Below are 26,685 nucleotides of genomic sequence, written 5' to 3' on the forward strand. Positions count from 1 at the left end.
CATAAATATATAAACCACATGTTTGAAGCAGAACAGGAAAACAGCCCTGAAACCATTTTGTCCCTCAAACTGACCAAATGATTTCTCTGCAAGGTCAAGGAAAATGGAAAAGCCTCCCTGTTGTCTTTTCCTTCACAAATCCTGTCTTAAGGGTATATCTGTGTATGAAAAGGGTGAGCCTGTGACCTGGCTCAGGAACTAAGTATTTACCCAGGCTCCCCAGGGTATCCAATCAAGTAAGCATTAACAGGTAACCTGCCAGACAGGAGGTAAACAACGCACTCAGATTTCTGTTGTAGACCACCCTTTCTGTGATGTAGGTATGATGTTTCTAGGGGTGGTCTTGGACTCCAGGGCTGGCAATTTAAAATGTCTATGTAAGGGCGGGCACACCTTTGTTCTGGGTCCTCCTCCATTCCTACGTGTGAAGGGGGCACCCTGCTGCAACAGTTTAATAAAGATCAGGCTTACTAGCTGCTTTGCTTCTCAATATTCTCTGCTTGGCCTCTGTTATTTTCTCCGACCGATGGAGAACCTGCAAAGGGCTCTATAAGGGCTCTTGTGTCCCCCATAAGGGAATAAGGGCAGATTTCCGTTTATTACAGCAGTTATTCTTGCTTCCTCAAGCATGTCGTTCTCACCCTCTGCTAAGCCTTCTTTTATAACTGTCCTTTTGGTAGTCCCAGCTCTTTTTTCCGGTGTCTAATGACAGAAGTATGTGCATTTAAATCCACCGAGCAAACGGAGGATTAAGCATTGTGAAAGAGCATTTGCGCATTTGTGGACCAACCTTCTATTTGCATTGCTTGGTCCGACAGACTGTCCCACCTGCAAGAGCTCAGGTGAGGGCAGTGAAAATTTGAGTGTGCAGAAAATATTCCTTGTTAGGAAGTTCATTTATCGGGACAGACCAACTTTTGCAGCTGTTGTTAAAGTTCTCGGTGCAAAACAACAAAGCACGGGACCAGGGCTGGATTGAGGTTTGACGAGGCCTTCAGCTCCTGAAGGTAATGGGGCCCTTTCTATGTCCAGCTGTCCTTTGTCAACAACAAATTGTCGCTGTTTTTTGTGTTGAATATATACTATATAGTCATTTCTGGAGCTAATAGGTATCTAAAGCGATTTGAACATAATAAAATAAAGTAATTGTTGAAATGAAATACAATTAAGAAGAAGTATTTTCTGCTTGGCACGGGGTTGGACTCGATGGCCCTTGTGGTCTCTTCCAACTCTATGATTCTATTATTCTAAGTATATTAATAGTGAAATACAATTAAGAAGAAGTATATTAATAGTGAAATAATGATTAAGCTCTAAGTTACAATGATTGGGGGCCCATGACTTACCGGTACATCATAGGAGCCTACACAACACAAAACACGGTTGCTTGTATGTAGGTTTTATTTTATCTGGTTTTTATATTATATTTTGGAAATGTACACCCAGTTTTTCTCCCTTTAATTTTTTGGGGGGCCTTTAGGCGCCAGGCAAAAACATTCCTTTTTAACCAGGCCTTTGGTTGATACCCTTTTAAAATGTGGGGTTTTTTTTTGGGGGGGGGCGTTATTGGGTTGTTGTTTTTGATTCTATATTTTGTGGTTTTATATTTTGATTTTGTTCTGTGAACTGCCTTGAGACCTCCAGGTATAGGGCGGTATATAAATTCTAATTCCAATTCTAATAATAATAATAATAATAATTTCTGCAGCATCCTGCACTAACTGCAGTTTCCAGATCAAATACAGTGGAAAACCCACTAAGAGCACATTGGAAATGCAGGGTGTGTTTCTGGACTCACCCAAACAACCAATTTATTGAGCATTTATCCTGCTCTGCTTGCACAAAACTTACATGGAGGTGAGACTACGCCTTTGCTGCGCATCTGTTTGGGCAGGTTATACAACATTGAGCATTCATCCTGATTTCCTTGTGCTGTGTTTATACATCTTCCCACATCTGATGTTATCTGTTCCTCTCAAGCTTCTCAGGGCATTTCAGTCACTTTCCCAGCTGCAGGAATGTCCTTTGAAAAAGCGGATTTGTTGCGCTAAGCTGACACAACCCACTTCAGTGACGCAATACTGATTTTCCAGTTGTGCGCTTGAATCACTCCCGCAAAAGCAGCATTTGTCTTGCACCTTTTGCTCATTCCCAGAAACCCCTGTTGGAGTTCATGCGGGAAATCAATAATCCTGGCTCTTCACATTTAGGCTGTGTCTACATGAGTGGCTTCAAATGCAGCGAGGTCATTTTCTGACGTTGCGTTTGTGCATTCCTGTACACGCCAGAAAGGGGTGCAGAGGTCCCTGGCTTTCAAACTGCGGCTGCGAGTTTCTCTCTCTAGTGGTTATTGGGCTGCAAAGCACAGTGCTCAGCCCTTCTAAAGGAGGCAAGTAGCTTAGGCAACGTTCTCCAAGTTATCATTGCAATCAAATTAAAGCAGCACCATGGGGCTTTGCGTGGGGACGCGAGTGGCGCTGTGGGTTAAACCTCAGAGCCTAGGACTTGCCAATCAGAAGGTCGGCGGTTCGAATCCCCGTGATGGGGTGAGCTCCCGTTGCTCGGTCCCTGCTCCTGCCAACCTAGCAGTGCGAAAGCAGGTCAAAATGAAAGTAGATCAATAGGTACCGCTCCGGCGGGAAGGTAAACGGCGTTTCCGTGCGCTGCTCTGGTTCGCCAGAAGCGGCTCCTTCGGCCAATAAAGCGAGATGAGCGCTGCAACCCCAGAGTCGGTCACGACTGGACCTAATGATCAGGGGTCCCTTTACCTTTACCTATGGGGCTTTGCAGAGGCAGTCTGAGCCACGCTTTCTCCCTCAAAATTCTCCCTGCCCTATTCATTTACTTCATTTACACCATGGATAGGCAAACTAAGGCCCGGGGGCCGGATCTGGCCCAACTGCCTTCCCAATCCGGCCCACGGATGGTCCGGGAATCAGCGTGTTTTTACATGAGTAGAATGGGTCCTTTTACAGTAGTACCTCGGGTTAAGAACTTAATTCGTTCTGGAGGTCCGTTCTTAACCTGAAACTGTTCTTAACCCGAGGTACCACTTTAACTAATGGGGCTTCCTGCTGCCACCGCCATGCGATTTCTGTTCTTAACCCGAGGTACTATTTCTGGGTTAGCAGAGTCTGTAACCTGAAGCGTCTGTAATCCGAAATACCACTGTATTTAAAATGCATCCTTGGGTTATTTGTGGGGCATAAGAATTCGTTCATTCCCCCCCCCCCCCCCCCGCAAAAAAAATATAGTCCGGCCCCCCACATGGTCTGAGGGACGGTGGACTGGCCCGCTGCTGAAAAAGTTTGCTGACCCCTGAACTAAGGCATGGGTAGGCAAACTAAGACCTGCGGGCCGGATCCGGCCCAATTGCCTTCTAAATCCGGCCCATGGACAGTCCAGGAATCAGCGTGTTTTTACATGAGTAGAATGTGTCCTTTTATTTAAAATGCATCTCTGGGTTGTTTGTGGGGCATAGGAATTCGTTCTTTCCCCCCCAAAAAATATAGTCCGGCCCCACACAAGTTCTGAGGGACAGTGGACCGGCCCCCTGCTGAAAAAGTTTGGTTCAGGCGTGCTCCAGAGGAAAGCAGAGCAAGACGTGTGGTGGTAGCTTGGCAGCAGGATTTGCCCGAAGTACAAGGTTGGACTTCGGATTTGTTCCAGTCCTCTTTTAAAGCCACCCACGCCGGGGGGGGGGGGGGGCATCACTGCATCTTGTGGGAGGGAGTTCCATAGTTTAACTCCACAAACCTGATGAGAAGGTGCATTGTGCAAATGGGTGAAACATGGTCGAATTTGCCCTGAAAACTCCCCAAAATAGGAACAAAGAAGACAAACACGGTAGAACCAGCCCATATTTATTTAGCTGCATTTACGTTACATGTAAAATTTATCACTGTTCGTTGAAGGTACCACAGTAGGAGGGGGACTGGCAAGGAACCTTTTTTAAAATGGAATAGCTTGGTAGAATGACTTCCAAGCACTTTTTTGTGTGGGGGGAGATCTCATGTCATTTCCAAGTCAACTGGAGATGAGCTTGGGAGAACATGCCTGAAGTTGTATTTTCTAACTCAGCTGTACCAAACTGTGTCCCCTAGCCTTGCTCCAAACTCCCATCAATCCCCAGCCAACATGGCGGCTAGTCAGGAGTGATGGGGAGTTATAGCGCAATATCTGCAGGGCAACATTAGCCATCCTTGGTGTAACTTGATGCCTAAATTTCACCTGCCCACATAATCTATGCAGGTGAGACTTGACGGGGTCCAACTGCAATTTCATCCCTCTCCTCCTCCCAAACCTGGCTCCCTCTGTGATCACTACAGAATTGATTAAATTGTGCTGGAACTGGTACCCAATTTTTATCATGTTCCTCTCTGTTTTCCTCCCTCTGCTGGGCTGCAAGCTCTTGCTTCAAAATTGCAAACCGCCTCAAATGGATAAAAGCAACGTATCAGTGCAAAAGAAAATAAGTTAAATAAATAAGACTTGAAGACAGTGCTGATTCCCTCTTGTGCAAAATGGTTGATCTTTCTATTCCACTAGATTAACTTTTTTAAAAAACAACCCTTTTTGAAAACCGCCAACCAATCTTCAGCACCGAATAATTAAATACAGTAACAATAAAGAACAAACAACAATTTTTCCTCAAAGCTATTTTAAGCCACGCTGGTTTCCTCCTGGTTCACCAGATGTACGGGGGGAAAATCTCTCTGGAACAGAAGAACCATGTAGAATGAAATAAGTCTGTGCCTGTTTTGTATATTTGGTGCTGTGAACATCAAACCCTGATAGTCTCTGCTGTATTAAACGGGTGCTAGCTCATGCAAGGCTGTGGGAATCGAATGTGCTACACGGAATTCCCTTTCAGCTAAGCCAGGCTTCCTCAAACTCGGCCCTCCAGATGTTCTGAGACTACAATTCCCACCATCCCTCACCACTGTTCCTGCTGGCTAGGGATCATGGGAGTTGTAGGTCAAAGAAACATCTGGAGGGCCGAGTTTGAGGAAGCCTGAGCTAAGTCCTAATACTGGAATGTCCCCCACTTCAAGAAAAATCAGCTGGCCACAGGTGGGGTCTGCCTGGAACAACTCTTTCTGCTAGGAGGCCTACAAGATGTTCCAGCAAAAAGAGTTGAAGGTCTTGTGTGGTCCACCTGGACTCTGATGGATGTACACCTGTTTCCATTAAACACTGGAGGGACGTGGAACCTGTGGCCTTCCAGATCTTGTTTCCCATCATCCCGATGGCCTGGGATGATGGGAGATGTAGTCCCAGGAACATCTGGAGGGCCACAGGTCCCCCACCTCCGATTTCAAACGTTTGCATGAAGACAGCTGTGTGTGAATGCGAGATGACAGCAGATCTGCCACAGTAAATCGGGGTAGCCAAAACGATGCTCTGCAGATGTTGTGGACATCAGCCTCAACCAGCCTGGCCAACGAGGCATGCTTTAGTTCAACAACATCTGGAGAGCAACGTCGCTGGTTCCAGTTTGTAAGCAGACGACAACCCAGGCTTCCCCGCCAAGACTGTTGCCCGTTTATACTTTGGTTTCTGCAGAGCCCTGGATCTGTGGTGACCTCAAATCAAAGAGTCAACTGGGTTCCCCTTTCATAGACCCAAAACACATCTCTCCTCAGTTTTCTGGGCCATGATGGTCACCACAGAACTATCAGGGCTGGCTTTCGTAAACAAGAACAGGTTAAGAACAGGGGGACGGCATTCCTGTTCTCGAGTAATGCCCAGTGGATGAGGACAGGATCGCGACTAAATCCAGTGCTATACTACGGTTGGGTTGGCGTGACCTTATTTCCCTGTGACAGGGTGGAACCATAAGATTGCTCCGCGTGGTCCCAATCCTTTGGGGCCAACTATCAAATTGGCTGGCTTGGTTGTTGCTGCAGTGCAAGAACTTTCTTATTTTTCATGGTAGCTGAAAAGGGGAGTCTTAATCATCCTCAGCGATTCCGCAGGAAGGATCCTGCACCGAGGTCATAACGGGTTTGAGGTATCCCATTACTCTTCCTTGTTGTTTTCCTGCAAATCGCTCTCTGCCCGTAACTTTTGGCTGTTGACTTCATTATATTTCAACCAGTGTAGTATTTCCTCAGGAAGTTCGGGAGACTCCACCTATAAGAGCAGAGAAAGAATGGGATATTATGCCATCTATAAAACATCTTCATGATGTTCTGCCTAAGATTATAGCGTGCTGCGAATTTACCGCCTTGAAACTAGCGAAAATGCATAAAGGAGGGTCACCAATTTGTTATAGATGTGGGGTCATACTATCACACGTGGCGGACTTGTGCAATCATTAGGGAATTCTGGGGTAATATCTATAACGAATTTAATAAATTATTCAGACTAACCTTTAAAAACCCCCCCAGATATCTTCCTTTTAGGCATTTTACCATTAGAAATTAAGAAAGGCATAAGACCACTGTTCATGTTTGCCACCACAGCAGCAAGAATTATTGTGGCGAGGAAGTGGGAAAACGAAACAATAATGACAATTACGGATTGGCAGATACTCATGTTAGAATATTTACAACGAGCAAATCTGACGGGAAGAGTTAGGGGAGTATTGAAGCAGAAAATATTTGGAGAATGGAGAATATTTAAGGATTATGTAAGGTCATATTGTACCAATCACACCATATTAGCAGAACTTGAGTGATACTTGTAAACACAACAAACACCGTTTGTGGAGTAGACGGAAACAATATTAAAGTATATAAAACTATGCGGAAAAAACGACAGTATAAACAGTACAGTGAGAATTCATAGCTGTCAACTTTTCCCTTTTCTTGCGAGGAATCCTACTAGGAAGAAGGGAATTTCCCTTTAAAAAAGGGAAACGTTGACAGCTATGCGAATGATTGGAAGACTTGTTTTGTCAGAAGTCTTTTTTATTTAAGTGTTTAATTAAGTATTAATTAGAAAGATTAAGGGTTTTTTGTATGTATGTAAATTTGCTTTTTCTTTTCTCTTAATTGTTTTTTCTTTAATTTTCTTTTTGTAGTATGAGATTGTAAATTCTTTGTATAAGTGTGCAATTTAAATTAATAAAAAATATTTTTTTAAAAAAAAGAGCAGAGAAAGAAGATGAAATAGGCCTAGGGGACAATGGGTAGGGGAAACCAATATGAATCCGAGGAACAAAAGCTGGTTTTCATGTGGGAGAAAAGAAAGAAAAGAAACAGCAATCCAGTTCTCAAAATCTGATTTCTAAAGGTGAAAAAAGACCCAAATTTGGTAACGAAATCGGAATGACTGCCACGGTACTTTCAGATATCTGAAACTTTTGAAAAACGCTTCGTACATGTTTCATCTGTTGTGTAATGATGCTAACGACGGGGACGGGCGCCGTTGTGGAATGGGGACATAGATTTCCCATGGATCTGGCCGTTGTGCTGGAGGCGAGGGGTTTTTTCAGGCTTGGGGGAACCCTTTCCAGCTTACCCAGGCCCAGGAAGTGGATCACAGCTTGCCTGCCTATTTAATAATAATAATAATAATAATAATAATAATAATAATAATAAATTTTATTTATACCCCGCCCTGCCCGGGCAGAGCTCAGGGCGGCTAACACCAATAAAATCACAGTAAAAAACATGGTGGGGGGGGAAACAAACCAATTTAAAATACAGGTTAAAATGCAATTTAAAATACAGCCTCATTTTAAAAGTAGCCCATAGATCAAGACCATAAGGGGAGGGAAAACACAAGGGTCAGACTGAGTCCAAACCAAAGGCCAGGCGAAACATCTCTGTCTTGCAGGCCCTGCGGAAAGATGTCAAGTCCCGCAGGGCCCTAGTCTCTTGTGACAGAGCGTTCCACTAAGTCGGGGCCAGTACTGAAAAGGCCCTGGTCCTAGCTGAGACCAATCTAACCAACTTGCGACTTGGGACCTCCAAAATGTTGTCATGTGTAGACCTTAAGGTCCTCTGTGGGGCATACCAGGATTTGGCCAATGTTGTCGGACGTAGGTAGAAATATAGATACATAAAAGAATGCAAATTTGGCACTGTATCTCTCTGTTTGTTTGTTTAAAGAAGGCAGATTTCCAGGGGGGCGCCGAGTAATTTTTTTCTGGAAACGTGGCAGGAGGCCAAATAATTTTGGGAACCTCTGCTCTAACCACTGCACCACAGGAGCCACTCGCAAATTTTTGCAACTCACTGCCGTTCCACTCAAGATTTCCTCCTTTATATACTTGCCAGCTAAGAGATCACGTCAAGAAACTGACAAGGCAGGCTTAAGTCCACCAGTATTTAAGTATGGAAGTGAGAGCTGGACCATCAAGAAGGCTGATCGCTGAAGAATGGATGCTTTTGAATTATGGTGCTGGAGGAGACTCTCGAGAGTCCCATGGACTGCAAGAAGATCAAACCTCTCCATTCTGAAGGAAATCAGCCCTGAGTGTTCCCTGGAAGGACAGATCCTGAAGCTGAGGCTCCAAGACTTTGGCCACCTCATGAGAAGAGAAGACTCCCTGGAAAAGACCCTGATGCTGGGAAAGATGGAGGGCACAAGGAGAAGGGGACGACGGAGGAGGAGATGGTGGGACAGTGTTCTCGAAGCAACCAGCATGAGTGTGACCAAACTGCGGGAGGCAGTGGAACACAGGATGGCCTGGGGTGCTCTGGTTCAGGGGGTCACGAAGAGTCGGATACGACTAAACAACAACAAACCTGGTAATAGGGTGGATAAAAATCAATTATTTTTAAATTATTTTTTATTTTTTATTTAAATCAGATTTTTAAAATAAAATGCTTTTGGGGGAAAAATCTTTCTAAAGATAGTTTTCTATTTAAGTTACATTATAGTCCAAAGGCTATTCATCAGGAAACAAGGGTTGTTTTAATTTTTTCATGTGTATGGTAAAACTCAGTCTAAGTTTCTTTTTATTAATTGTTTAATTGCATCAGTTAACGAACATGGATACATCTGCTATAATGTTATTACTTTAGTTAAATAAATTGTTCAAATTGTTATTAAGGAAAATATTATTTTTCTCCTTCCAATAAAGTACAGCAGAAAAGTTGCCTAAATATAAACAGTTTACTTATTAAACCTCACAGTAATTTCCTAATTACCTGTCTATGTATTTTAATAGTATAACCAAATCTGTAATTTTGATAGAACTGTAAAAGCTACTCTGAAAGTTTATTATTCCAAAAATGAAACCTTCATCGGGTTGTTAAATATTAAGATTACACAAGCTAGAATGAGTCTTTCTGGGGGAAAAAAGGGATTAAAATCAAGCCTTACTGACTAGTGTTTTAAATCTTCATCTAAATCGTGATTTAAATTGATTTGATTTAAATCGAATCCACCCTGCCTGTTAAGTCTTTATGGTGTAGTAAGACTGTTTGGTGACACCAGCCACAAAATTAAAAGACGCCTACTTCTTGGGAGAAAAGCGATGACAAACCCAGACAGCATCTTAAAAAGCAGAGCCATCACCTTGCCAACAAAGGTCCGTATAGTTCAAGCTATGGTTTTCCCAGTAGTGATGTATGGAAGTGAGAGCTGGACCATAAAGAAGGCTGATCGCCGAAGAACTGATGCTTTTGAATTATGGTGCTGGAGGAGACTCTTGAGAGTCCCATGGACTGCAAGAAGATCCAACCTCTCCATTCTGAAGGAAATCAGCCCTGAGTGTTCACTGGAAGGACTGATCCTGAAGCTGAGGCTCCAAGACTTTGGCCACCTCATGAGAAGAGAAGACTCCCTGGAAAAGACCCCGATGTTGGGAAAGATTGAGGGCACAAGGAGAAGGGGACGACAGAGGACGAGATGGTGGGACAGTGTTCTCAAAGCTACCAGCATGAGTTTGACCAAACTGCGGGAGGCAGTGGAAGACAGGAGGGCCTGGCGTGCTCTGGTCCACGGGGTCACGAAGAATCGGACACGACTAAACAACAACAACAACCAGATTGTTTGCTGTTTCTATAATCCTATGTCACAGACTTCTGGCAATCCGATCTACGTTTGTGAGTGGCATCATACCTGGATAGCTCAGTTGGTTAGACCATGGTGCTGATAACACCAAGGTTGCAGGTTCGATCCCTGTATGGACCAGCTGCATATTCCTGCATTGCAGGGGGTTGGACTAGATGATCCTCAGGGTCCCTTCCAACTCTACAGTTCTATGATTCTATGATTCTATGACACAGCAGTGAGCATGCAATGGTATTCTCCCTTGAGCATCTTCCAAGAGCCTTATTAATGCAATTTCTCCTTGCCAGAAGCTCTGTAAATTACATAGTTGGCTCATTCGTAACTACTGGTAATTAGAAGGTTGTTTGTCTTCTCCTATGAATTCTGCTTCTCTGCTCATGGTGATATCAGGGAGCTCATGGTTTGTCCCTGATATGCTAGCTTTCTAGGTGAAAGGCATTTGGGGGTGGCGGCATTTTAATCGTTAATTATACAGGATTTACGCAATGCTTCGTCATCAAAAGCAGAGGTCGGCAAAAGAACATTTTTCATGTATGGAATAACGGCGGCCAGAATTTTAGTAGCAAGAAATTGGAAAAACACAGAAGATTGGCAAATCCTAATGGTAGAATATCTGCAGCTAGCAAAAGCGACAGGAAGGGTAAGATGCCAACCAAAACAAAAAGTCTATAAGGACTGGAGAATCTTTAAAGAATATTTAGAAAACTATGCAATAAAAGGAAACACCTTGGCAGAATTAGACTGATCCCTGTATTGTAAAAATAAATTCGTAGGGAGGTAAAAAGAAACTATATAAGAAATATGTAACTGCGTGGTATAAAGTAATGGATAAAGTACAGTGAGATTAATTGGAAGTCATTTTTAATTTTCTTCTCTATAAGTTTTATATTTGTTTTCAGTACCAGGAGCATCTATGATGATAGTTATATTAATCTTGTTGTATCTTATAGTGTGGTGGTTTGTTTGATTCTTCTGTTATTTGTTTGTTTGATTGGATGTTTGTTTACTTGTTGGTCCGTCTGTTTTTTCATAAATGTATTTATTTTAAATTAATAAAGATATATATATGTACACCCCCCCCCGTATTTTTCGCTCTATAAGACGCACTTTCCCCCCTCCAAAAATTAAGGGGAAATGTGTGTGTGTCTTATGGAGCGAATGCAGGCTCCATGGCTTCGCGTTGCTTTCGCTGAAGCCAGGAGAGCAAGAGGGATCGGTGCGCACTGATCCCTCTTGCCCTCCTGGCTTCGCTTCGCTGGAGAGGCGCTGCTTAACCGGCCCCTGAGCTGCCCACACAGTGAGTCCTCGCACGCTGCACTAAACTGGTGCAGCGTGGCGCGTGGGGTCTCTTCCGCAGCACCGGAAATCGCTTCTGCACATGCCCAGATGCCAAAAATTGCTTCTGCCCAGGCACGATTTCCGGCGTCTGGGCATGCGTAGAAGCGATTTCCGGTGTCGCGCTGCGCCACCCTGGCCCACAGAGGATCTCCACGGGAGTGATCCGGCCCATGCCCAGTAACCCTTGCCGACCCCTGATCAAAACCTCTAAGCTGTTACACAAAATGTAATATGCGCGTTATAAATGCTGATAGAATCAGGTGTCAAGAACACGCTTCCCTGAAAATGTTCCAATTAAAAACTGGCAGTTTTAGAAATACAGTCGTAACCTTGGATCCCAAACGCCGCAAACCCGGAAGTAGCTGTTCCGGTTTGTGAATGTACTTTGGAACCCAAACGTCCGACGGGGCTTCTGATTGGCTGCAGGAGCGTCCTGCAGCCAAACGGAAGCCACACTTGGTTTCCAAACGTTTTGGAAGTCGAATGGGCTTCCGGAACGGAGTCCGTTCGACTTCCTTTAAATTTTTTTTTTATTATTAACATATAAAACACATACATATACATTTACACAATACACATACACCACACACTACCTTAATTTCATAACATAAAACATACCTACTTTGCTCTATATAATACCTACCTATACTGTACATTTCAACATACCTACACACCTACCCCACATGGACACCCACCAAGTGACTTGACTGCCAGCCATTCTTGTTACGCTACTTTATTTTCCCAACTAGCTTAAACGCATTTCATTATTTCTTTAATCTCTTCTTCTATCTTGACTTTACTCTCCTTTCACTCTAATCCTTTTCTGGATTCACTCAATATCTGTCAGAAATTCTACTTTTTCCACACAAATTTTGATGTATTCCTTAAGATAGCCCACTCCTTATTCACTTTTTGTACCATATCTCCTCTTATCCTCCCTGTTTAGTTCGGCAATATGGAAGTATTCCATCATTTTAGATAACCAGTCTGTTTTAGTTGGGACGCTGGTGCTTTTCCAATTTTTGGCAATCAATAACCTTGCCGCCGTAGTTGCATACATAAATATTCCATTCGACTTCCAAGTTCCGACTGTATACATTTTTTTTAAAGCATGTTTGGATCCTAATGGTGCAGCTGTGCTTGTCATAGTGGGTATAATTACGGCCTCTCTACCCTTCCCATTGGGGACGCAGGTGGCGCTGAGGGTTAAACCACTGAGCTTCTTGGACTTGCCAATCAGAAGGTCGGCGGTTCAAATCCCTGCGACGAGGTGAGCTCCCGTTGTTCGGTCCCAGGTCCTGCCTACTGTAGAGGAATCAGCACAAAGTGTTTCCATAGTTTTATCTATGGAACTCCCTGCCACAATAGACAATGCTGGCCACCAGCTTTTAAAAGTGGGCTAGACAAATTTACAGAAAAGAATTCTTATGTCCCCATGCATGTTGAATTGTCTGAGAAGATCGATGGAAACTTTAAATTAGACAGTCCGTATTTCTGCCCTGGCTCAGCTGAATTCGCTCGCACATGCCTTTCGAATTGGTGGCATAATAATAATAATAATAATAATAATAATAATAATAATATATTATTTATACCCCGCCCATCTGGCTGAGTTTCCCCAGCCACTCTGGGCGGCTGAGATTTCCATAGATTAACCATACTTGGAGTACCTCCTCTTGTCTGCCCTGAACCTTATTTAATTCCATTTATGACTCCCTTTCCATAGAATATCTGGAGACAGTTTCGCAATAAAAAGCATCAGCAGTAAAAGACAATTAGCCGGTTCCACAATTAGAACAATTAAGGATGCTTTCATATGTAAAAATAAAAGTAATTTAAAATCCAGTTCGGAAGCCAACCGAGATAAAGGTCTTCCAACATTCAGTTTCACTGGTGGCAGCAAGGCTCCTGAATACGAGTCGTTGGTCACGGGAGGAGAGAAAATGCTTTTGTGCTTAAATCCTGCTTGCAGGTTTCCCTTGGGAGCAGGTGGTTGGGCAGTGTGAGAACAGGATCAAAGAGAGTCCACTGTCTTCCCATGGGATGGGTAAAGGTAAAGGTACCCCTGACCGTTAGGTCCAGTCGTGGCCGACTCTGGGGTTGCGGCACTCCTCTCGCTTTACTGGCCGAGGGAGCCGGAGTACAGCTTCCGGGTCATGTGGCCAGCATGACTAAGCCGCTTCTGGCGAACCAGAGCAGCGCACGGAAACGCTGTTTACCTTCCCGCCGGAGTGGTACCTATTGATCTACTTGCACTTTGACGTGCTAGGTTGGCAGGAGCAGGGACCGAGCAACAGGAGCTCACCCCGTCGCGGGGATTCGAATCACCAACCTTCTGATTGGCAAGTCCTAGGCTCTGTAGTTTAACCCACAGTGCCACCCGTGTCCCTAGAGACTACCTTATACTGCGTTTAAAACCAAAATCACATTTGGATAGAAACTGTTTCTCAGGCGGCTAGTCCTAGTCTTTATAACCCTGGACCTTCTTCCAGAAGGCAGAAGCTGAAAGAGATCATTTCCGGGGTGCGCACTATCCTGCGCTATCTCTGCAGCTTTCTTATGGCACCTGGAAGCGTAGATTTGATCCAAGGTGGGAAGAGGGCACCCAATTATTCTCTCCGCAGTCTTTCCAACCCTAGACAGCATATGTCGGAGGTTATGGAGTTATGCAGTGCTTTTTTCCTAAAAAAATGTTTAGGGGTACTCTCATTTTCCTACTCATATTGAAATATTGCCCCTCAAGGAGGCCAAACTTATTGGATTCACAAAATGTTTAGGGGTACGAATACCCCTGCGTCCCACCAGAAAAAAAAGCACTGGAGTTATGTGACCCACCTGAGCCAAGGACATAAGTAACTCTACATTCTTTAGAAAACATCTGTATAGCTTTATAGAACAATGAAGCCAGGCAAAAGCATTCACCTTTAACTAGGCCTTTGGTCGACTGTCATCCAACGCCCCTTGTTAAATGTGTTGGGGAAGGGGAGAGCTATCAGGCTGCTTTTATTTTATGTATTTTGTGTTTTTATACTGTGCTTTTATCCTGTGAACTGCACCTGAGACCTGCAGGCATAGGGCGGTGTACAAATTTAATAAATAATAACATTATGTTTTTATGTAAGATGGAAGCCGCCCAAAGTGGTTATCTTTCGCAATATGGTGCTCTGTGGGAGGCCAAAATTTGTCAGCGCAAAGGGATCTTCTGAATCATAGAAACGTACCGTCCAATATTTATCTGATGAAAATTGGGACACCCCATTCCATAATAATAATAATAATAATAATAATAATAATAATAATAATAATAATTTTATTATTTATAACCCACCCCCATCTGACAAGCCACTCTGGGTGGCTTCCAACGTATTTAATTTTTAATGTTTTATTATGTTTTTATATAACTTCCCTGGACAGGGAAGACTGTAAAGATTGTATTGTTATCTCCTTAGGGGTTGCATAATTCCATACCCTCCAACATTTTTTCTGATGAAAATAGGGACATCCTAAGGAAAAGCAGGACATTCTGGGATCAGATCAGGAATCAGGACGGCTTCTGTAAATCCAGGACTGTCCCTGGAAAATAGGGACACTTGGGAGGTTCTGTAAAAACCATTCCAACCGGCCTACTATTCCCCAAGTCTCCCTGAATAGTGAATTTGAAGAAATGGAGGCAGTGAGAGATTTTACTTTCTTGGGCTCCATGATCACTGCAGATGGTGACAGCAGCCACGAAATTAAAAGACGCCTGCTTCTTGGGAGAAAAGCAATAACAAACCTAGACAGCATCTTTAAAAGTAGAGACATCACTTTGCCAACAAAGGTCCGTATAGTAAAAGCTATGGTTTTCCCAGTAGTGATGTATGGACAAGATGGTTTTCGAAGATACCAGCATGAGTTTGACCAAACTGCAGGAGGCAGTGGAAGACAGGAGTGCCTGGCGTACTCTGGTCCAGGGGGTCACGAAGAGTCGGACATGACTAAATGACAAAACAACAACAAAGGGGCCTGCAATATGCTTCTTCAGATACATCAAAGCAGAGACCAAGCAGAAGAGCTTAAGAAATTAGGAATCTGCTGACTTCGCTACCATTGTAATGCACTGCTCCAGATGTTATACGATTTCTAATTATACTTCCATTTCTTATATATTGCACTGTATTGTATTGCAGTTTGCACTCCATAGAATCCCAAATTGCAATACGGTATAATTCAATATAAGAAACAAATGAAACAATGGAAATAATGTGGCAGAACTACTGCAAGGCGTTCTACATAGGACCGCCTCTCAAGACAGTTCGGAAAGTTCAGCTGGTGCAGAATTCAGCGGCCAGGTTGCTCACTGGACTGGCAAGACGGTTTGAGCATCTCACACCGATCCTGACCCAACTGCATTGGCTACCAATTAGTTTCTGGGCCCAATTCAAAGTGCTGTTTTTGACCTACAAAGCCTTAAGGACCACAATACCTCAAGGACCGCCTCTTCCCATATGAACCTCCCCGCACCCTGAGATCATCTTCTGAGGCCCTTCTTCATGTGCCTCCTCCTCGAGAGGTCCAGAGGGTGGCAACATGAGAGCAGGGCCTTCTCTGCAGTGGCTCCCCACCTGTGGAATGCTCTCTCCAGGGAAGTCCACCTGACACCCTCATTATACACCTTTAGGCACCAGGCAAAACATTCCTTTTTAACCAGGCCTTTGGTTGATCCGATTTACATCATATGCCTTTTAAAGTGTTCCTTCCAGTAGCACCTTAAAGACCAACTAAGTCAGTTCTTGGTATGAGCTTTCGTGTGCATGCACACTTCTTCAGATACATGCACACGAAAGCTCATACCAAGAACTGACTTAGTTGGTCTTTAAGGTGCTACTGGAAGGAATTTGTTTTGTTTTGACTATGGCAGACCAACATGGCTACCTATCTGTAACTGGAACTTTTAAAGTGTGTTTTTTTTAAAGGGGGGCCCTATTGGGTTGTTGTTTTTATTTTTATTAGGTATTTTATGGTTTTATATCTTGATTTTATTCTGTGAACCGTCCTGAGACCCCTGGGGGGAAAGGGTGGTATATAAATTCAATAAGACAAACAAACAAACAACAGTGCTAAATGTTTAGGTTTAGTGAATTATTAGGATGCGAAGAAAAATTTTGCACCCACTCGGCTTGCCCTAGCCCGTGGATGTAGCAAGGATTTCTTTTTTTGGGGGGGGGGTGCAGGATTTTGTTTGGGGGGCAGATCCACAAATATCACTGAAAAGCACACCATTATCTGAGGTTCAGGGACGTGGGTGGTGCTGTGGGTTAAATCACAGAGTCTAGGGCTTGCTGATCAGAAGGTTGGTGGTTCGAATCCCTGTGATGGGGTGAGCTCCCGTTGCTCGGTCTCTGCTCCTGCCAACCTAGCAGTTCGAAAGCACAAAGTAAAGGTAAAGGGACCCCTGACCATTAGGTCCAGTCGTGACCGACTCCAGAGTTGCGCACTCATCTCGCTCTATAGGCTGAGGGAGCTGGCGTACAGCTTCCGGGTCATGTGGCCAGCATGACTAAGCCGCTTCTGGCGAACCAGAGCAGCGCACGGAAACACCATTTACCTTCCCACCAGAGCGGTACCTATTTATCTACTTGCACTTTGACGTGCTTTCGAACTGCTAGGTTGGCAGGAGCTGGGAAAGAGCAATGGGAACTCACCCCGTCGCAGGGATTCAAACTGCCGGCCTTCTGATTGGCAAGTCCTAGGCTCTGTGGTTTAACCCACAGCGCCACCCGTGTTCCTAGCGTCACCCGCGTCCCACGAAGTGCAAGTAGATAAATAGGTACCACTCCTGCGGGAAGGTAAACGGCATTTCTGTGTGCTGCTCTGGTTCGCCAGAAATGCCATTTACCTTCCCGCAGGAGTGGTACCTATTTATCTACTTGCACTTAGTTATGCTGGCCACATGACCCAGAAGCTGTAAGCTGGCTCCCTCGGCCAATAAAGCGAGATGAGCGCCGCAACCCCGGAGTCGTCCACGACTGGACCTAATGTTCAGGGGGTCCCTTTACCTTTAGGTTCTGCCCCAACCCCAAAAGCAGCTCAGCAACTTTGGCTGCCCCCCCCCCATTAACCCAAATCGCCCGGTTCCGACTCACCTTCCTGCGGCAGAGGATCTCGACGGCTTGCGCGGGGCTGGCCCCCACCACGTGCAGCCGGACGTGGAGCACGGCGCACACGAAGCTGTCCCGTGCGCGCACGAAGCGCTGCTCCAGGACGAAGGCGCGCGCGTCCCAGCCCAGCAGCCTGGTGCGCACGTCGAAGCGCTCGAGCAGGTGCAGCGAGCGGCGGTAGCGGCACGTCGAGGCGGCCAGCACCGTGTGCGCGCCTAAGCCCCGGACGGCGCGCAGCAGCCCGCAGCGGGTGAGGTGCGCCAGGCGCGCCAGGTCCGCCTCGCGCGGGTAGCGCGCGTTGTTCATGTGCACCAGGCAGTCCAGGTCCGACGGCAGCACCCGGCTGGCGAAGCTCTGCTCCTCCAGCAAGTCCCACACCGTGGGCAGCGCCCAGCGCGCGTACAGCAGCGTCACGGGCACCCGCAGCAGGTACCAGCCGTCCAGCAGGGCGAACAGGGCGGCCAAGGCCCCCAGAGCCCACGCCAGCTCCGCCATGGCGCAAAGGAAAGAGCTGGGCGCGCCGTCGAGGCGGTGCTTGCAGAGGAGCCGGGCAGCGCGCGTGGGAAGCTGCGCTTGCAGCCGTCTTGCAAAGCCGGCGCCGGGGAGCGAAGGTCACCGCCACGGCTCCTCCTCCTCTTCCTTCCGCTGTCTTCCGCCCTCCTCCTCCTCCATTGCGCGCGGAGCCGCCTCTCCGGCTTCCTGCGCAGGTTCAGCGTCTTCCTCGGCCGGCCTTATATAACGATGATGCCTGCTTGTTGGCTTGCTCGAGTCTGCTGGACAGCTCCCCCTTGCGCGCCGCCAGCTCTCTGCAAAATTATTATTATTATTTTTTCAACAGTTAAATGCCATGCAAAGAGACACCTTCCAGGAATTTTATAATATGTGAAATTTATCATATGCCTTTTCTTGTGGTTGTGCTGTTCAGCTTTTTTTAAAATTACGTTGTTAATAGAAGGTGATTGTTTTACTACCCAGACCCTGAGATCTTCTTCTTTTTAAATCATTTTTATTGATTTTCCAGTAAAAACAGCCAATCAACATATCCAATTAAAAACAAGAAACTAAAATTAAAAAAGACCAAATTGTAATCCAAATTGTAATTATTGATTTTTCGGGGCTCCCCAAAGTCTGGACCTCTGAAGCCTATCTCCAAATCTTCAGTCCTGCCTCTTCTCCTTGTTTTCATGTTTTCCACCTTCTGGTCTTAACGCTTTAAAGTTCTCAACCCTGAGATCATCTTCTGAGGCCCTTCTTTGTGTGCCTCCTCCTCGAGAGGTCCACAGGGTGGCAACACTAGCAGGGCCTTCTCTGTGGTGGCTCCCTGTCTGTGGAATGCTCTCCCCAGAGAAGTTTGCCTGGCGCCTTCATTATACACCTTTAGGCTCCAGGCAAAAGCGTTCCCTTTTAACCAGGCCTTTGGTTGACCTGATTGACATCCTATACCCTTTTAAAACGTTGCACTTTTGGGGGGGATGTTAATGGGTTGTTGTTTTTATTCTTATTTTATATATTGCAATATTTTCTGCGAACTGCCCTGAGACATCTGGGTACAGGGCGGTATATAAATTCAACAAACAAATAATAAAAATAAATACTGATGTCATTGTTTTACTGATGATTTGTTAATTGTTTTATATGATTTATGTTGTGATTGTGATGTGCTACGATGTTATCATTCATTGTATGTAAGCTGCTTTGTGACTCGTGTGAGGGAAAAGCAGCATAAAATAGCAGTTTAAAAATAGCTAAAAATACAACAATTTACAAGTTATAATAATTATAAGAACAAGCCAAAATAAGAGCAGGGAGACAAGAGTCGCTGAACAGCAAGTTAAAACAACTAGAATTATAAGTATTACTAAAGCACTCCTGTTGAAGACTGGGGAAGAAGAGTCATGTTTCTGAAACACAAGATATCATAAACGGAATAGTAATTGTGTCTCTATAAGGTTTGCATAGAAATATAAGCATTCAAATGAAATGAAGAAACGTGGATCCCTTTCTTTAACAATGTTAATGACCAAAATCAAGACCTTGTTATATCAATAGCTCCATCCTCTCAGAGGAGAGGTTACATTAAGTAATATGTTCGAATGTTGAATGCATTGTGTGTGTGGATGGCTACAGAACATAATGTGATCGACAGACGGGATTCTTTAAAAAACACTTTTATTTAAATCCTTAAAACAGCCAATTCTAACAAATAAGGTACACTCAAACCTCGGTTTACCAATGCTAACAGCATTGCAACAAGAAAGGGCCAAGTGTTGTAGAAGCAGAAAGATATTTATTTATTCGCAAACCGTTCTGAGTTTTCAAGCACCGCCTGTCTCCCGAGTGATCCCTCTTACGCTGTACTTGAGGCACTCAGACCCCACTTGCGGGTTCAGGGGTCCTGCCATCTCAAGCCCACCCTGTAAAACAATTCTTCCATCTCTTTTCAGGGACACCTGGAGCGTCCCGGTCACAACCTCCTATTTCAGAAATCCTTCTCTTCCAGAAATCAGATTGCAAAATGTTGTTTCCTTCCATTGATATTTAAATCACACCACTTGGTTAGGGAGGAAGCAAATTTATATGCATATCACCACCCTTGTTTATTTATTGTTAAGGACATCTAGCACTCTAGGCATGCAAAATGGTTTTGCAATCCTGATCTGGCCCATCCTCGCAACAACCCTGTAGGGTAGGTCTTAAAATAATTTTTAATGTTTTTTAACTGCTAAGTAGGTTACAGGCTGAAGGTGTGCTGGGTGGTGATTATACAGCCCTGATATTCACTCTCTTGTGCAATTATTTCCCCGAAGTTTTCTTGACCCCTTGATGTCCGTTTGAAGGGAGAACGGCAACAAACCTTTGGAAGCAGTCTGGAAATTGCTGAAGTTTTCCTGCTCTAGATTACATGGCCAAGTTTTTTTTCCCCTTCCCCTCTTCTGTTCCCTGGGCGATGTTCCTCCAAAATCTACCCGCCCTCTTCCTGAAGCCTTACAGTCTGGTCCACAGGAGGCCGAAAGCGAGGGTAGCTATAAAAGCCGTGGCAGAGATTGCAGCTCTGGCCTGTTGCCCGGAGCCAATGTTGCAGAGGTCGGTGTCACAACAGTAGACCGGGCGAGTTTCACCGATCCCATCTGGCTCCGAAGGCACACAGTTTTTGGCGCAGGATTTGGTGACGGTGATGTTCCCGAAAAAGGGGTATCCTGGAGGGAGAATGAGAGAAGGTGGAGAAGGGAGGCTTTTCAGTGATGCTGCCTTGTTCTTCAAAGCAAGGTAGCTCAGTCGGTACAGCATGAGACTCTCAATCTCGGGGACATGGGTTCGAGACTCACGTTGGGCAAAAATATCCCTGCACTGCAGAGGGTTGGCTGGATGACCCGTGGAGTCCCTTCCAACTCTACAATTCTGTGATTTTATGAAATATCCTGGTTCCTATTGTTAGGGATATTGGGAGGCCGTTCTTTGTTTAGCCGACAACTTGCCAAATGTCCCGGAAGACCTATCCGAGGCCAGCTTATAATCTTGAGCTAATAAACAGGAGATGCACTCCTTTTTTATAATATATTTATTAAGATTTTAGAAAAACAAATGAGTTACAAAGTAGATGTCAACAAAGAAAAAAAAAATAAAAAATAGAAAATAGAAAAAATAAACAGTTAAAAAGAAGTCCATCTTTTCATAGCTTATACTTCGTTTACTTGTTTCCCTGACCCCCTCACACCTCCCTTTTCTGTATTCCAATTCACATATTTAGTTCAGCAAATCCTTCCCCTCTTTGTTTTATTCTTAATCCAATATCTTAATATACTGTAACTTTATATTTTCATCTATTATCAACCTATTTTTGCGAATTCATTCTAACCTTATTGCTAGAACCAGTTCGTTTCAATCCAACATCATTTTAACTTTCATTAATTTTACAATATTTCTGCAAATAGTCTTTGAAAAACAGGAGATGCACTCCTGATGGCTTGAAATCTGTCTGCAACCTTGGGATGCAATGCGCACCACAGTTGGGGTCGGTGACACTCCCTTGGGAATGGGGAGGCAAGAGAAAGACTGAGCGGAAGCATCTCAGGTGTGCGCTGGCTCAGTTGTCAAGGCCATGTGTGCCTAGCTTGAATATTAGGGGTTGCAAATCACAAGTGGGCTTAAAATATATAAATTGATTAATTAATCACTTTTGGCGCAGTGATTAATTAATGATCACTTTTGGCGCAGTGATTAATTAGTGATTAATTAATCACTTAGAGCTTCTTACACCCGTTACGAGCTCCTGTAGTGCTCCAGTCTCATAATTTTTTTTAATATTTATGATTTTCAGTTTTATACATTTCAATAAATTTACCTTCATTTTAACATTTTAGAACTTGACTTCCCTCTTTCTGCGGTTCCTTAAATTTATTTTTAATATTTCCCGCATATCCAAATTAACTTAATTTGACCGTTTATTCATCTGCTTTAAATATATAATAACTGCAGGTTATTACAATAATCCTGCCAATGTGCTTATCTGTTTACAGGTTGTTGTTTGTTTTTTGTAAATATTCAATAAACCATTTCCCATTTCTTTTATAAAAAGCTTGCCGTCTTGACTTCTTATTTAACCAGTGTTGTAATGAACATCATTACATTTATATCACAACTCTCCTCCAAGGTAGGCTAAGCCGAGAGACAATGACTGGCCCAAGGTCACCCAGCGAGTGGGAATTTGAACCCTCGCCTCCCAGGTCCCAGTCCGACACTCTAACCACTACACCCCACTGCCTTCAATGGAGGGAGGCAACACGGTTTGTGAAACTGCCCTCTTCTGTTGAGATGAACAGATCCCGCCCAGAGTAGATCATTTGCATGCAGCCAACGGCTGCAGGATCAAGGAAGAGACCCCAAGTACCAGTGGTTTTGAATGCAAACCATGAAAGTGATTCTTTAACTGTGCTTGGAGTGGGTTGGGCTAGATGAGCTTTGGAGGTCCCTAACAACTCTACGATTCTATAAAAGGCCAATGCAGGAACAGAGGAAAGGGTCACTTTAGGCCAGCCTTTGCCAAGTCGGCGCCCCTTCCACAGGGTTCTGGGCTACAACTCGCAACAGCCGGCGCAACCAATGGCCAAATGGGATTTGAGGTCCGGAACCAGGGTGCCCCTGGTTGGCGGAGGGCTGATCCAGGGTTTGGGTTGCATCCCCACGTCCTTACCTGAATCCACCGAGTGCACCGTTATCTTGCAGTGTGTGCTTTCTGCGGAGCAGTTGACGAAAGTCAGGCAGTTGCTGAGGTCGGTGGGTTCTTGGCAGGAATAACACTGCAAACAGAGCCCTGTAAGAGGAGGAAAGGGAATTTGTGTGCCAGACTTGGAGCTGCGTCTTCACCTCCGGCGGAGGGGCTTTGGTTCTGTCTGCCATTAAATGTGCCAAATCGCTGCAAGGATTGTCAGAAACTGCCATACACCGAGTCAAACCACATTGCTCCATCAAGCTTGGTAGTTCCTACACTGGCTGGCAGCTGCTCTCCATGGTTTCAGGAAGGTTCCTCTTCCCTAGAAATGCAGGGGAATGAACCCAGGAATTTCTGCATTTAAAGCAGCTGCTCAACCACTGATCTATAGATCTATCTAGGTCAGTGTTTCTCAACCTTGGGTCCCCAGATGTTGGACTACAACTCCTATCATCCCTGAACTCTGGCCTTGCTAGCTAGGGATGATGGGAGTTGTAGTCCCAAAACATCTGGGGACCCAAGGTTGAGAAAGGCTGACCTAAGTAAAGGTAAAGGACCCCTGGATAGTTAAGTCCAGTCAAAGGGGACTATGGGGTTGCGGCGCTCATCTTGCTTTCAGGCCGAGGGAGCCGGCGTTTGTCCACAGACAGATTCCAGGTGATGTGGCCAGGACTAAACCGCTTCTGGCGCAAAAAAACACTGTGACGTAAGCCAGAGCACACAGAAATGCCATTTACTTTCCCACCACAGTGGTATCTATTTATCTACTTGCACTGGCGTGCTTTCGAACTGCTAGGTTGGCAGGAGCTGGGGCAGAGCAACGTGAACTCACTCCATCGCGGGGATTTGAACTGCCGACCTTCCAATCAGGAAGCCCAAGAGGCTCAGTGGTTTAGATCGCAGTGCCACCTGCATCCTGGACAGATCTATCTAGTGAGCCCTGATTCATGAATCGTAAGTTGAAGCGTTCCTTTGTCTTTCATCCTGAGACATCAAGCACCAAGAAACCATGGGTTCATGTCAAGGAGGCTTACTCAGAGTAGAACCACTGAAACAAATAATTCCAGGTGGATCACGCCCATTAATGCCAATGGGTCTACTCTGAGTAGCACTTAACACTGGCTACAATCCCATGTTCTTCCCCTCTGTCAAATCACAGACTGAAAGTTCTTATTATTACTAATAATTAATTCTGTTAATTCCTCTGTCACAGACGCCATTCAAGAACTTACTTATGAGGACCCCACAGCTTCACAAAAAAGGCTGAGCACAGTCAATTCTATTGTTGTTGTTGTTATTATTATTATTTATATATTTGTAGATCTCAGGGTGGCTCACAACAGAAATACAAGATTAAAAACACGAAATACATAATGAAAACAAGGACGGGGAAAAACCAATAACCAACCCACCCCTCCCACTTTAGATGTGATTTCAGCATCGAAGGTGCTTAGGCTGCATTTTAAATTGCATTTTAACCTGTATTTAAAATTGGTCCCCCCCCCATTATGTTTTTATTGTAATTTTACTGGTGTTAGCCACCCTGAGCCTGGCTCTGGCTGCGGAGGGCAGGGTATAAATAAAATTTATTATTATTATTAGGCTAGAACAGGGGTAGGCAACCTAAGGCTCATGGGCTGGATGTGGCCCAATTGTTTTCTCAATCCAGCCCACGGACGGTCTGGAAATCAGCGTGTTTTCAAATGAGTAGAACGTGTCCTTTTATTTAAAATGCATCTCTGGGTTATTTGTGGGGCATAGGAATTCGTTCATGTTTTCCCCCCAAAATATAGTCCGGCCCACCACATGGTCTGAGGGACGGTGGACTGGCCCCCTGCTCAAAAAGGTTGCTAACCCCTGGGCTAGAAGACCCGTTGGTTCCCTTCCAATTCTACAATTCCACGATTTCTAAGAAATCGTAAAGGTAAAGGTAAAGGTAAAGACCACTAGGTCCAGTCGTGGCTGACTCTGGGGTTGTGGCGCTCATCTCGCTTTACTGGCAGAGGGAGCCGGTGTACAGCTTCAGGGTCATGTGGCCAGCATGACTAAGCCGCTTCTGGCGAAACCAGAGCAGCGCATGGAAACGCCAGTTAAGAAATCGCAGAGCACCCCTGAGATTGTACAGAGTGCAGCTCCAGATTCTCAATTCTTGGGTGGCCACGACACCTCCTTGAGGGCAGGGTTCAGCTTCTCTTTCCTTCACACCACCATCCCAGTTTCACAGCCAAGCCGCCGGGAGCACCCCTAGATAGAAATGAATCTTACCAAATTGTATGGATGCCAGGAAGGCCAGCCCAACAGCCAGGAATGCTTTCATCCTTGCAGGCAAACTCTGGAGGGCTTCTGAACACTCCCAGGCGGCTCCTCTGCGCCCGTTCCCAGTCCCTGCCGGGCTCTGCTGGGACCTTATTATATACCTGGCCACAGCCCTTTTCCTGTTGTGTGCTCAGCTGTGCTGTCAAGGAGAAAGGGCTCTCTCAGTCGCTGAGAAGAAGATATGCCTTTGTTTGCGGCCACACCTCCTCCACCCTCCACCCTATTCTTCTAGGGACATGCCTAGGAGCGAACAAGAGGGAACAGAGAGGTGTCAGTCAGAAAAAAAAAGAAAAGAAAAAAGCACGCAGGATTGATCTGGGACAGAAGTAGACCTGAAGGGTTACCTGGAGCTCATTGTTGGAAATCTGGGCAGACAGTCCTCTCTGAGTCCCATACCTGTCAATTTTCCCTTTTCTTGTGAGGAATCCTATTCGGAATAAGGGAATTTCCCTTAAAAAAAGGAAAACATTGACAGCTATATCTCTGACGCACCTTCTTGTCTGCTGGGGTCTTGGGCCTCTGACGATTTGTGGTGAGGGTTATCGCAGCAGTGCCCGGTGAATTTTTCAACTTCCCAAAATGAGGGGTGCTAAAAACTGGTAGCATGACTTGGCATATTTTGGTCAAATCAATGCAATTTCGTTTTGCTTGGTGTGTAAAATTGCACCGATACCATTAAAAATGATTGCCCCAGTACTTGCAGTTATGTATTGTTAGTGATTGATTGATCGATATTTAGGATTTTGCCTGACATTTTAGGAGGGAAAAGTAAAAGTCTTTCGTTTTGTGAAAGCTGTTTCTGTGTGTCTTCATCAAACGTAGACTCACCAAGCTAGATATTGTGCAATCATCAAAAAATAAAAGCAGATTTGAATTCCTCAAGCCCCCAAAGCATATTTTGCAAGAAGAAATTTGCAAACGCTAAGTTTTGGCCCCTGAAATGAGACACTCTATTAATGCAGCCTCATTAATGCTGCGTAGAGGCGATATTCTGAAAATATTGGCCCGTTAAGATTATTATTACATCACTGTGTTCAAGGTGGTGAATGTGGATGGGTCAGTTTCGTACAAAATCAGAGCCCACAGAGACTTCATACAGTAGACGAGTCTCAAGGGATGGAAATGTGGAGATGAGGGTTTGGCGAGGAGAGGTGGGCTTTTGGTGGCAGAAGTATCTCGAGGGGATGAACGCAACACCCAGGCAGGACAATTCAGTATAAAATCAGAGCCTGTGTACATAAGAAGAGCTGTCTCCTGTTCTCACAGCGGCCAGCCAGATGAGGAAACCCCCAAGCAAAATTCAAGCACAAAAGCATTCTGGAGAAGAGGAGGTTAAGGGGTGATATGATAGCCATGTTCAAATATATAAAAGGATGTCACATAGAGGAGGGAGAAAGGTTGTTTTCTGCTGCTCCAGAGAAGCGGACACGGAGCAATGGTTCCAAACTACAAGAAAGAAGATTCCACCTAAACATTAGGAAGAACTTCCTGACAGTAAGAGCTGTTCGACAGTGGGATTTGCTGCCAAGGAGTGTGGTGGAGTCTCCTTCTTTGGAGGTCTTTAAGCAGAGGCTTGACAACCATATGTCAGGAGTGCTCTGATGGTGTTTCCTGCTTGGCAGGGGGTTGGACTCGATGGCCCTTGTGGTCTCTTCCAACTCTATGATTCTATGATCTGTCAGCTCCTCTGCATTCCAGAAACTGGGGTTC

General features: G+C 44.9%; 2 protein-coding genes across 2 annotated transcripts; both read right to left on the reverse strand.

The window, feature by feature from the left end:
- Positions 1-3,846: 3,846 nt before the first annotated feature.
- THEM6 (thioesterase superfamily member 6) lies at positions 3,847-18,192 on the reverse strand. Its single transcript, XM_081874814.1, has 2 exons — positions 17,436-18,192; positions 3,847-6,135 (listed from the first exon to the last, which is right to left on the reverse strand). The coding sequence occupies exons 1-2, from the start codon at positions 17,943-17,945 to the stop codon at positions 6,022-6,024; spliced, it is 624 nt and encodes a 207-aa protein (XP_081730940.1). The 5' UTR covers positions 17,946-18,192; the 3' UTR covers positions 3,847-6,021.
- Positions 18,193-19,562: 1,370 nt separating this feature from the next.
- On the reverse strand, positions 19,563-25,114 carry LOC309349018 (ly6/PLAUR domain-containing protein 2-like). Its single transcript, XM_081874875.1, has 3 exons — positions 24,925-25,114; positions 22,642-22,761; positions 19,563-20,647 (listed from the first exon to the last, which is right to left on the reverse strand). The coding sequence occupies exons 1-3, from the start codon at positions 24,974-24,976 to the stop codon at positions 20,436-20,438; spliced, it is 384 nt and encodes a 127-aa protein (XP_081731001.1). The 5' UTR covers positions 24,977-25,114; the 3' UTR covers positions 19,563-20,435.
- Between the last annotated feature and the right edge of the window lie 1,571 nt (positions 25,115-26,685).

This window comes from Podarcis erhardii (assembly GCF_964252035.2).
Source record: "Podarcis erhardii genome assembly, chromosome: 8".
Taxonomy (NCBI): Eukaryota; Metazoa; Chordata; class Lepidosauria; order Squamata; family Lacertidae; genus Podarcis; species Podarcis erhardii.

What these genes read in the sequence shown, in the direction of transcription:
- THEM6 (XM_081874814.1), bottom strand. Translation starts at nt 17,945, where the DNA reads ATGGCGGAGCTGGCGTGGGCTCTGGGGGCCTTGGCCGCCCTGTTCGCC. An exon ending in AGATCCTCTGCCGCAGGAAG is followed by an intron (nt 6,136 to 17,435) that starts GTGAGTCGGAAC and finishes CTGCTCTTATAG; the next exon opens with GTGGAGTCTCCCGAACTTCC.
- LOC309349018 (XM_081874875.1), bottom strand. Translation starts at nt 24,976, where the DNA reads ATGAAAGCATTCCTGGCTGTTGGGCTGGCCTTCCTGGCATCCATACAA. An exon ending in CCTGGCATCCATACAATTTG is followed by an intron (nt 22,762 to 24,924) that starts GTAAGATTCATT and finishes CTCCTCTTACAG; the next exon opens with GGCTCTGTTTGCAGTGTTAT. An exon ending in GGTGCACTCGGTGGATTCAG is followed by an intron (nt 20,648 to 22,641) that starts GTAAGGACGTGG and finishes TTCTCCCTCCAG; the next exon opens with GATACCCCTTTTTCGGGAAC.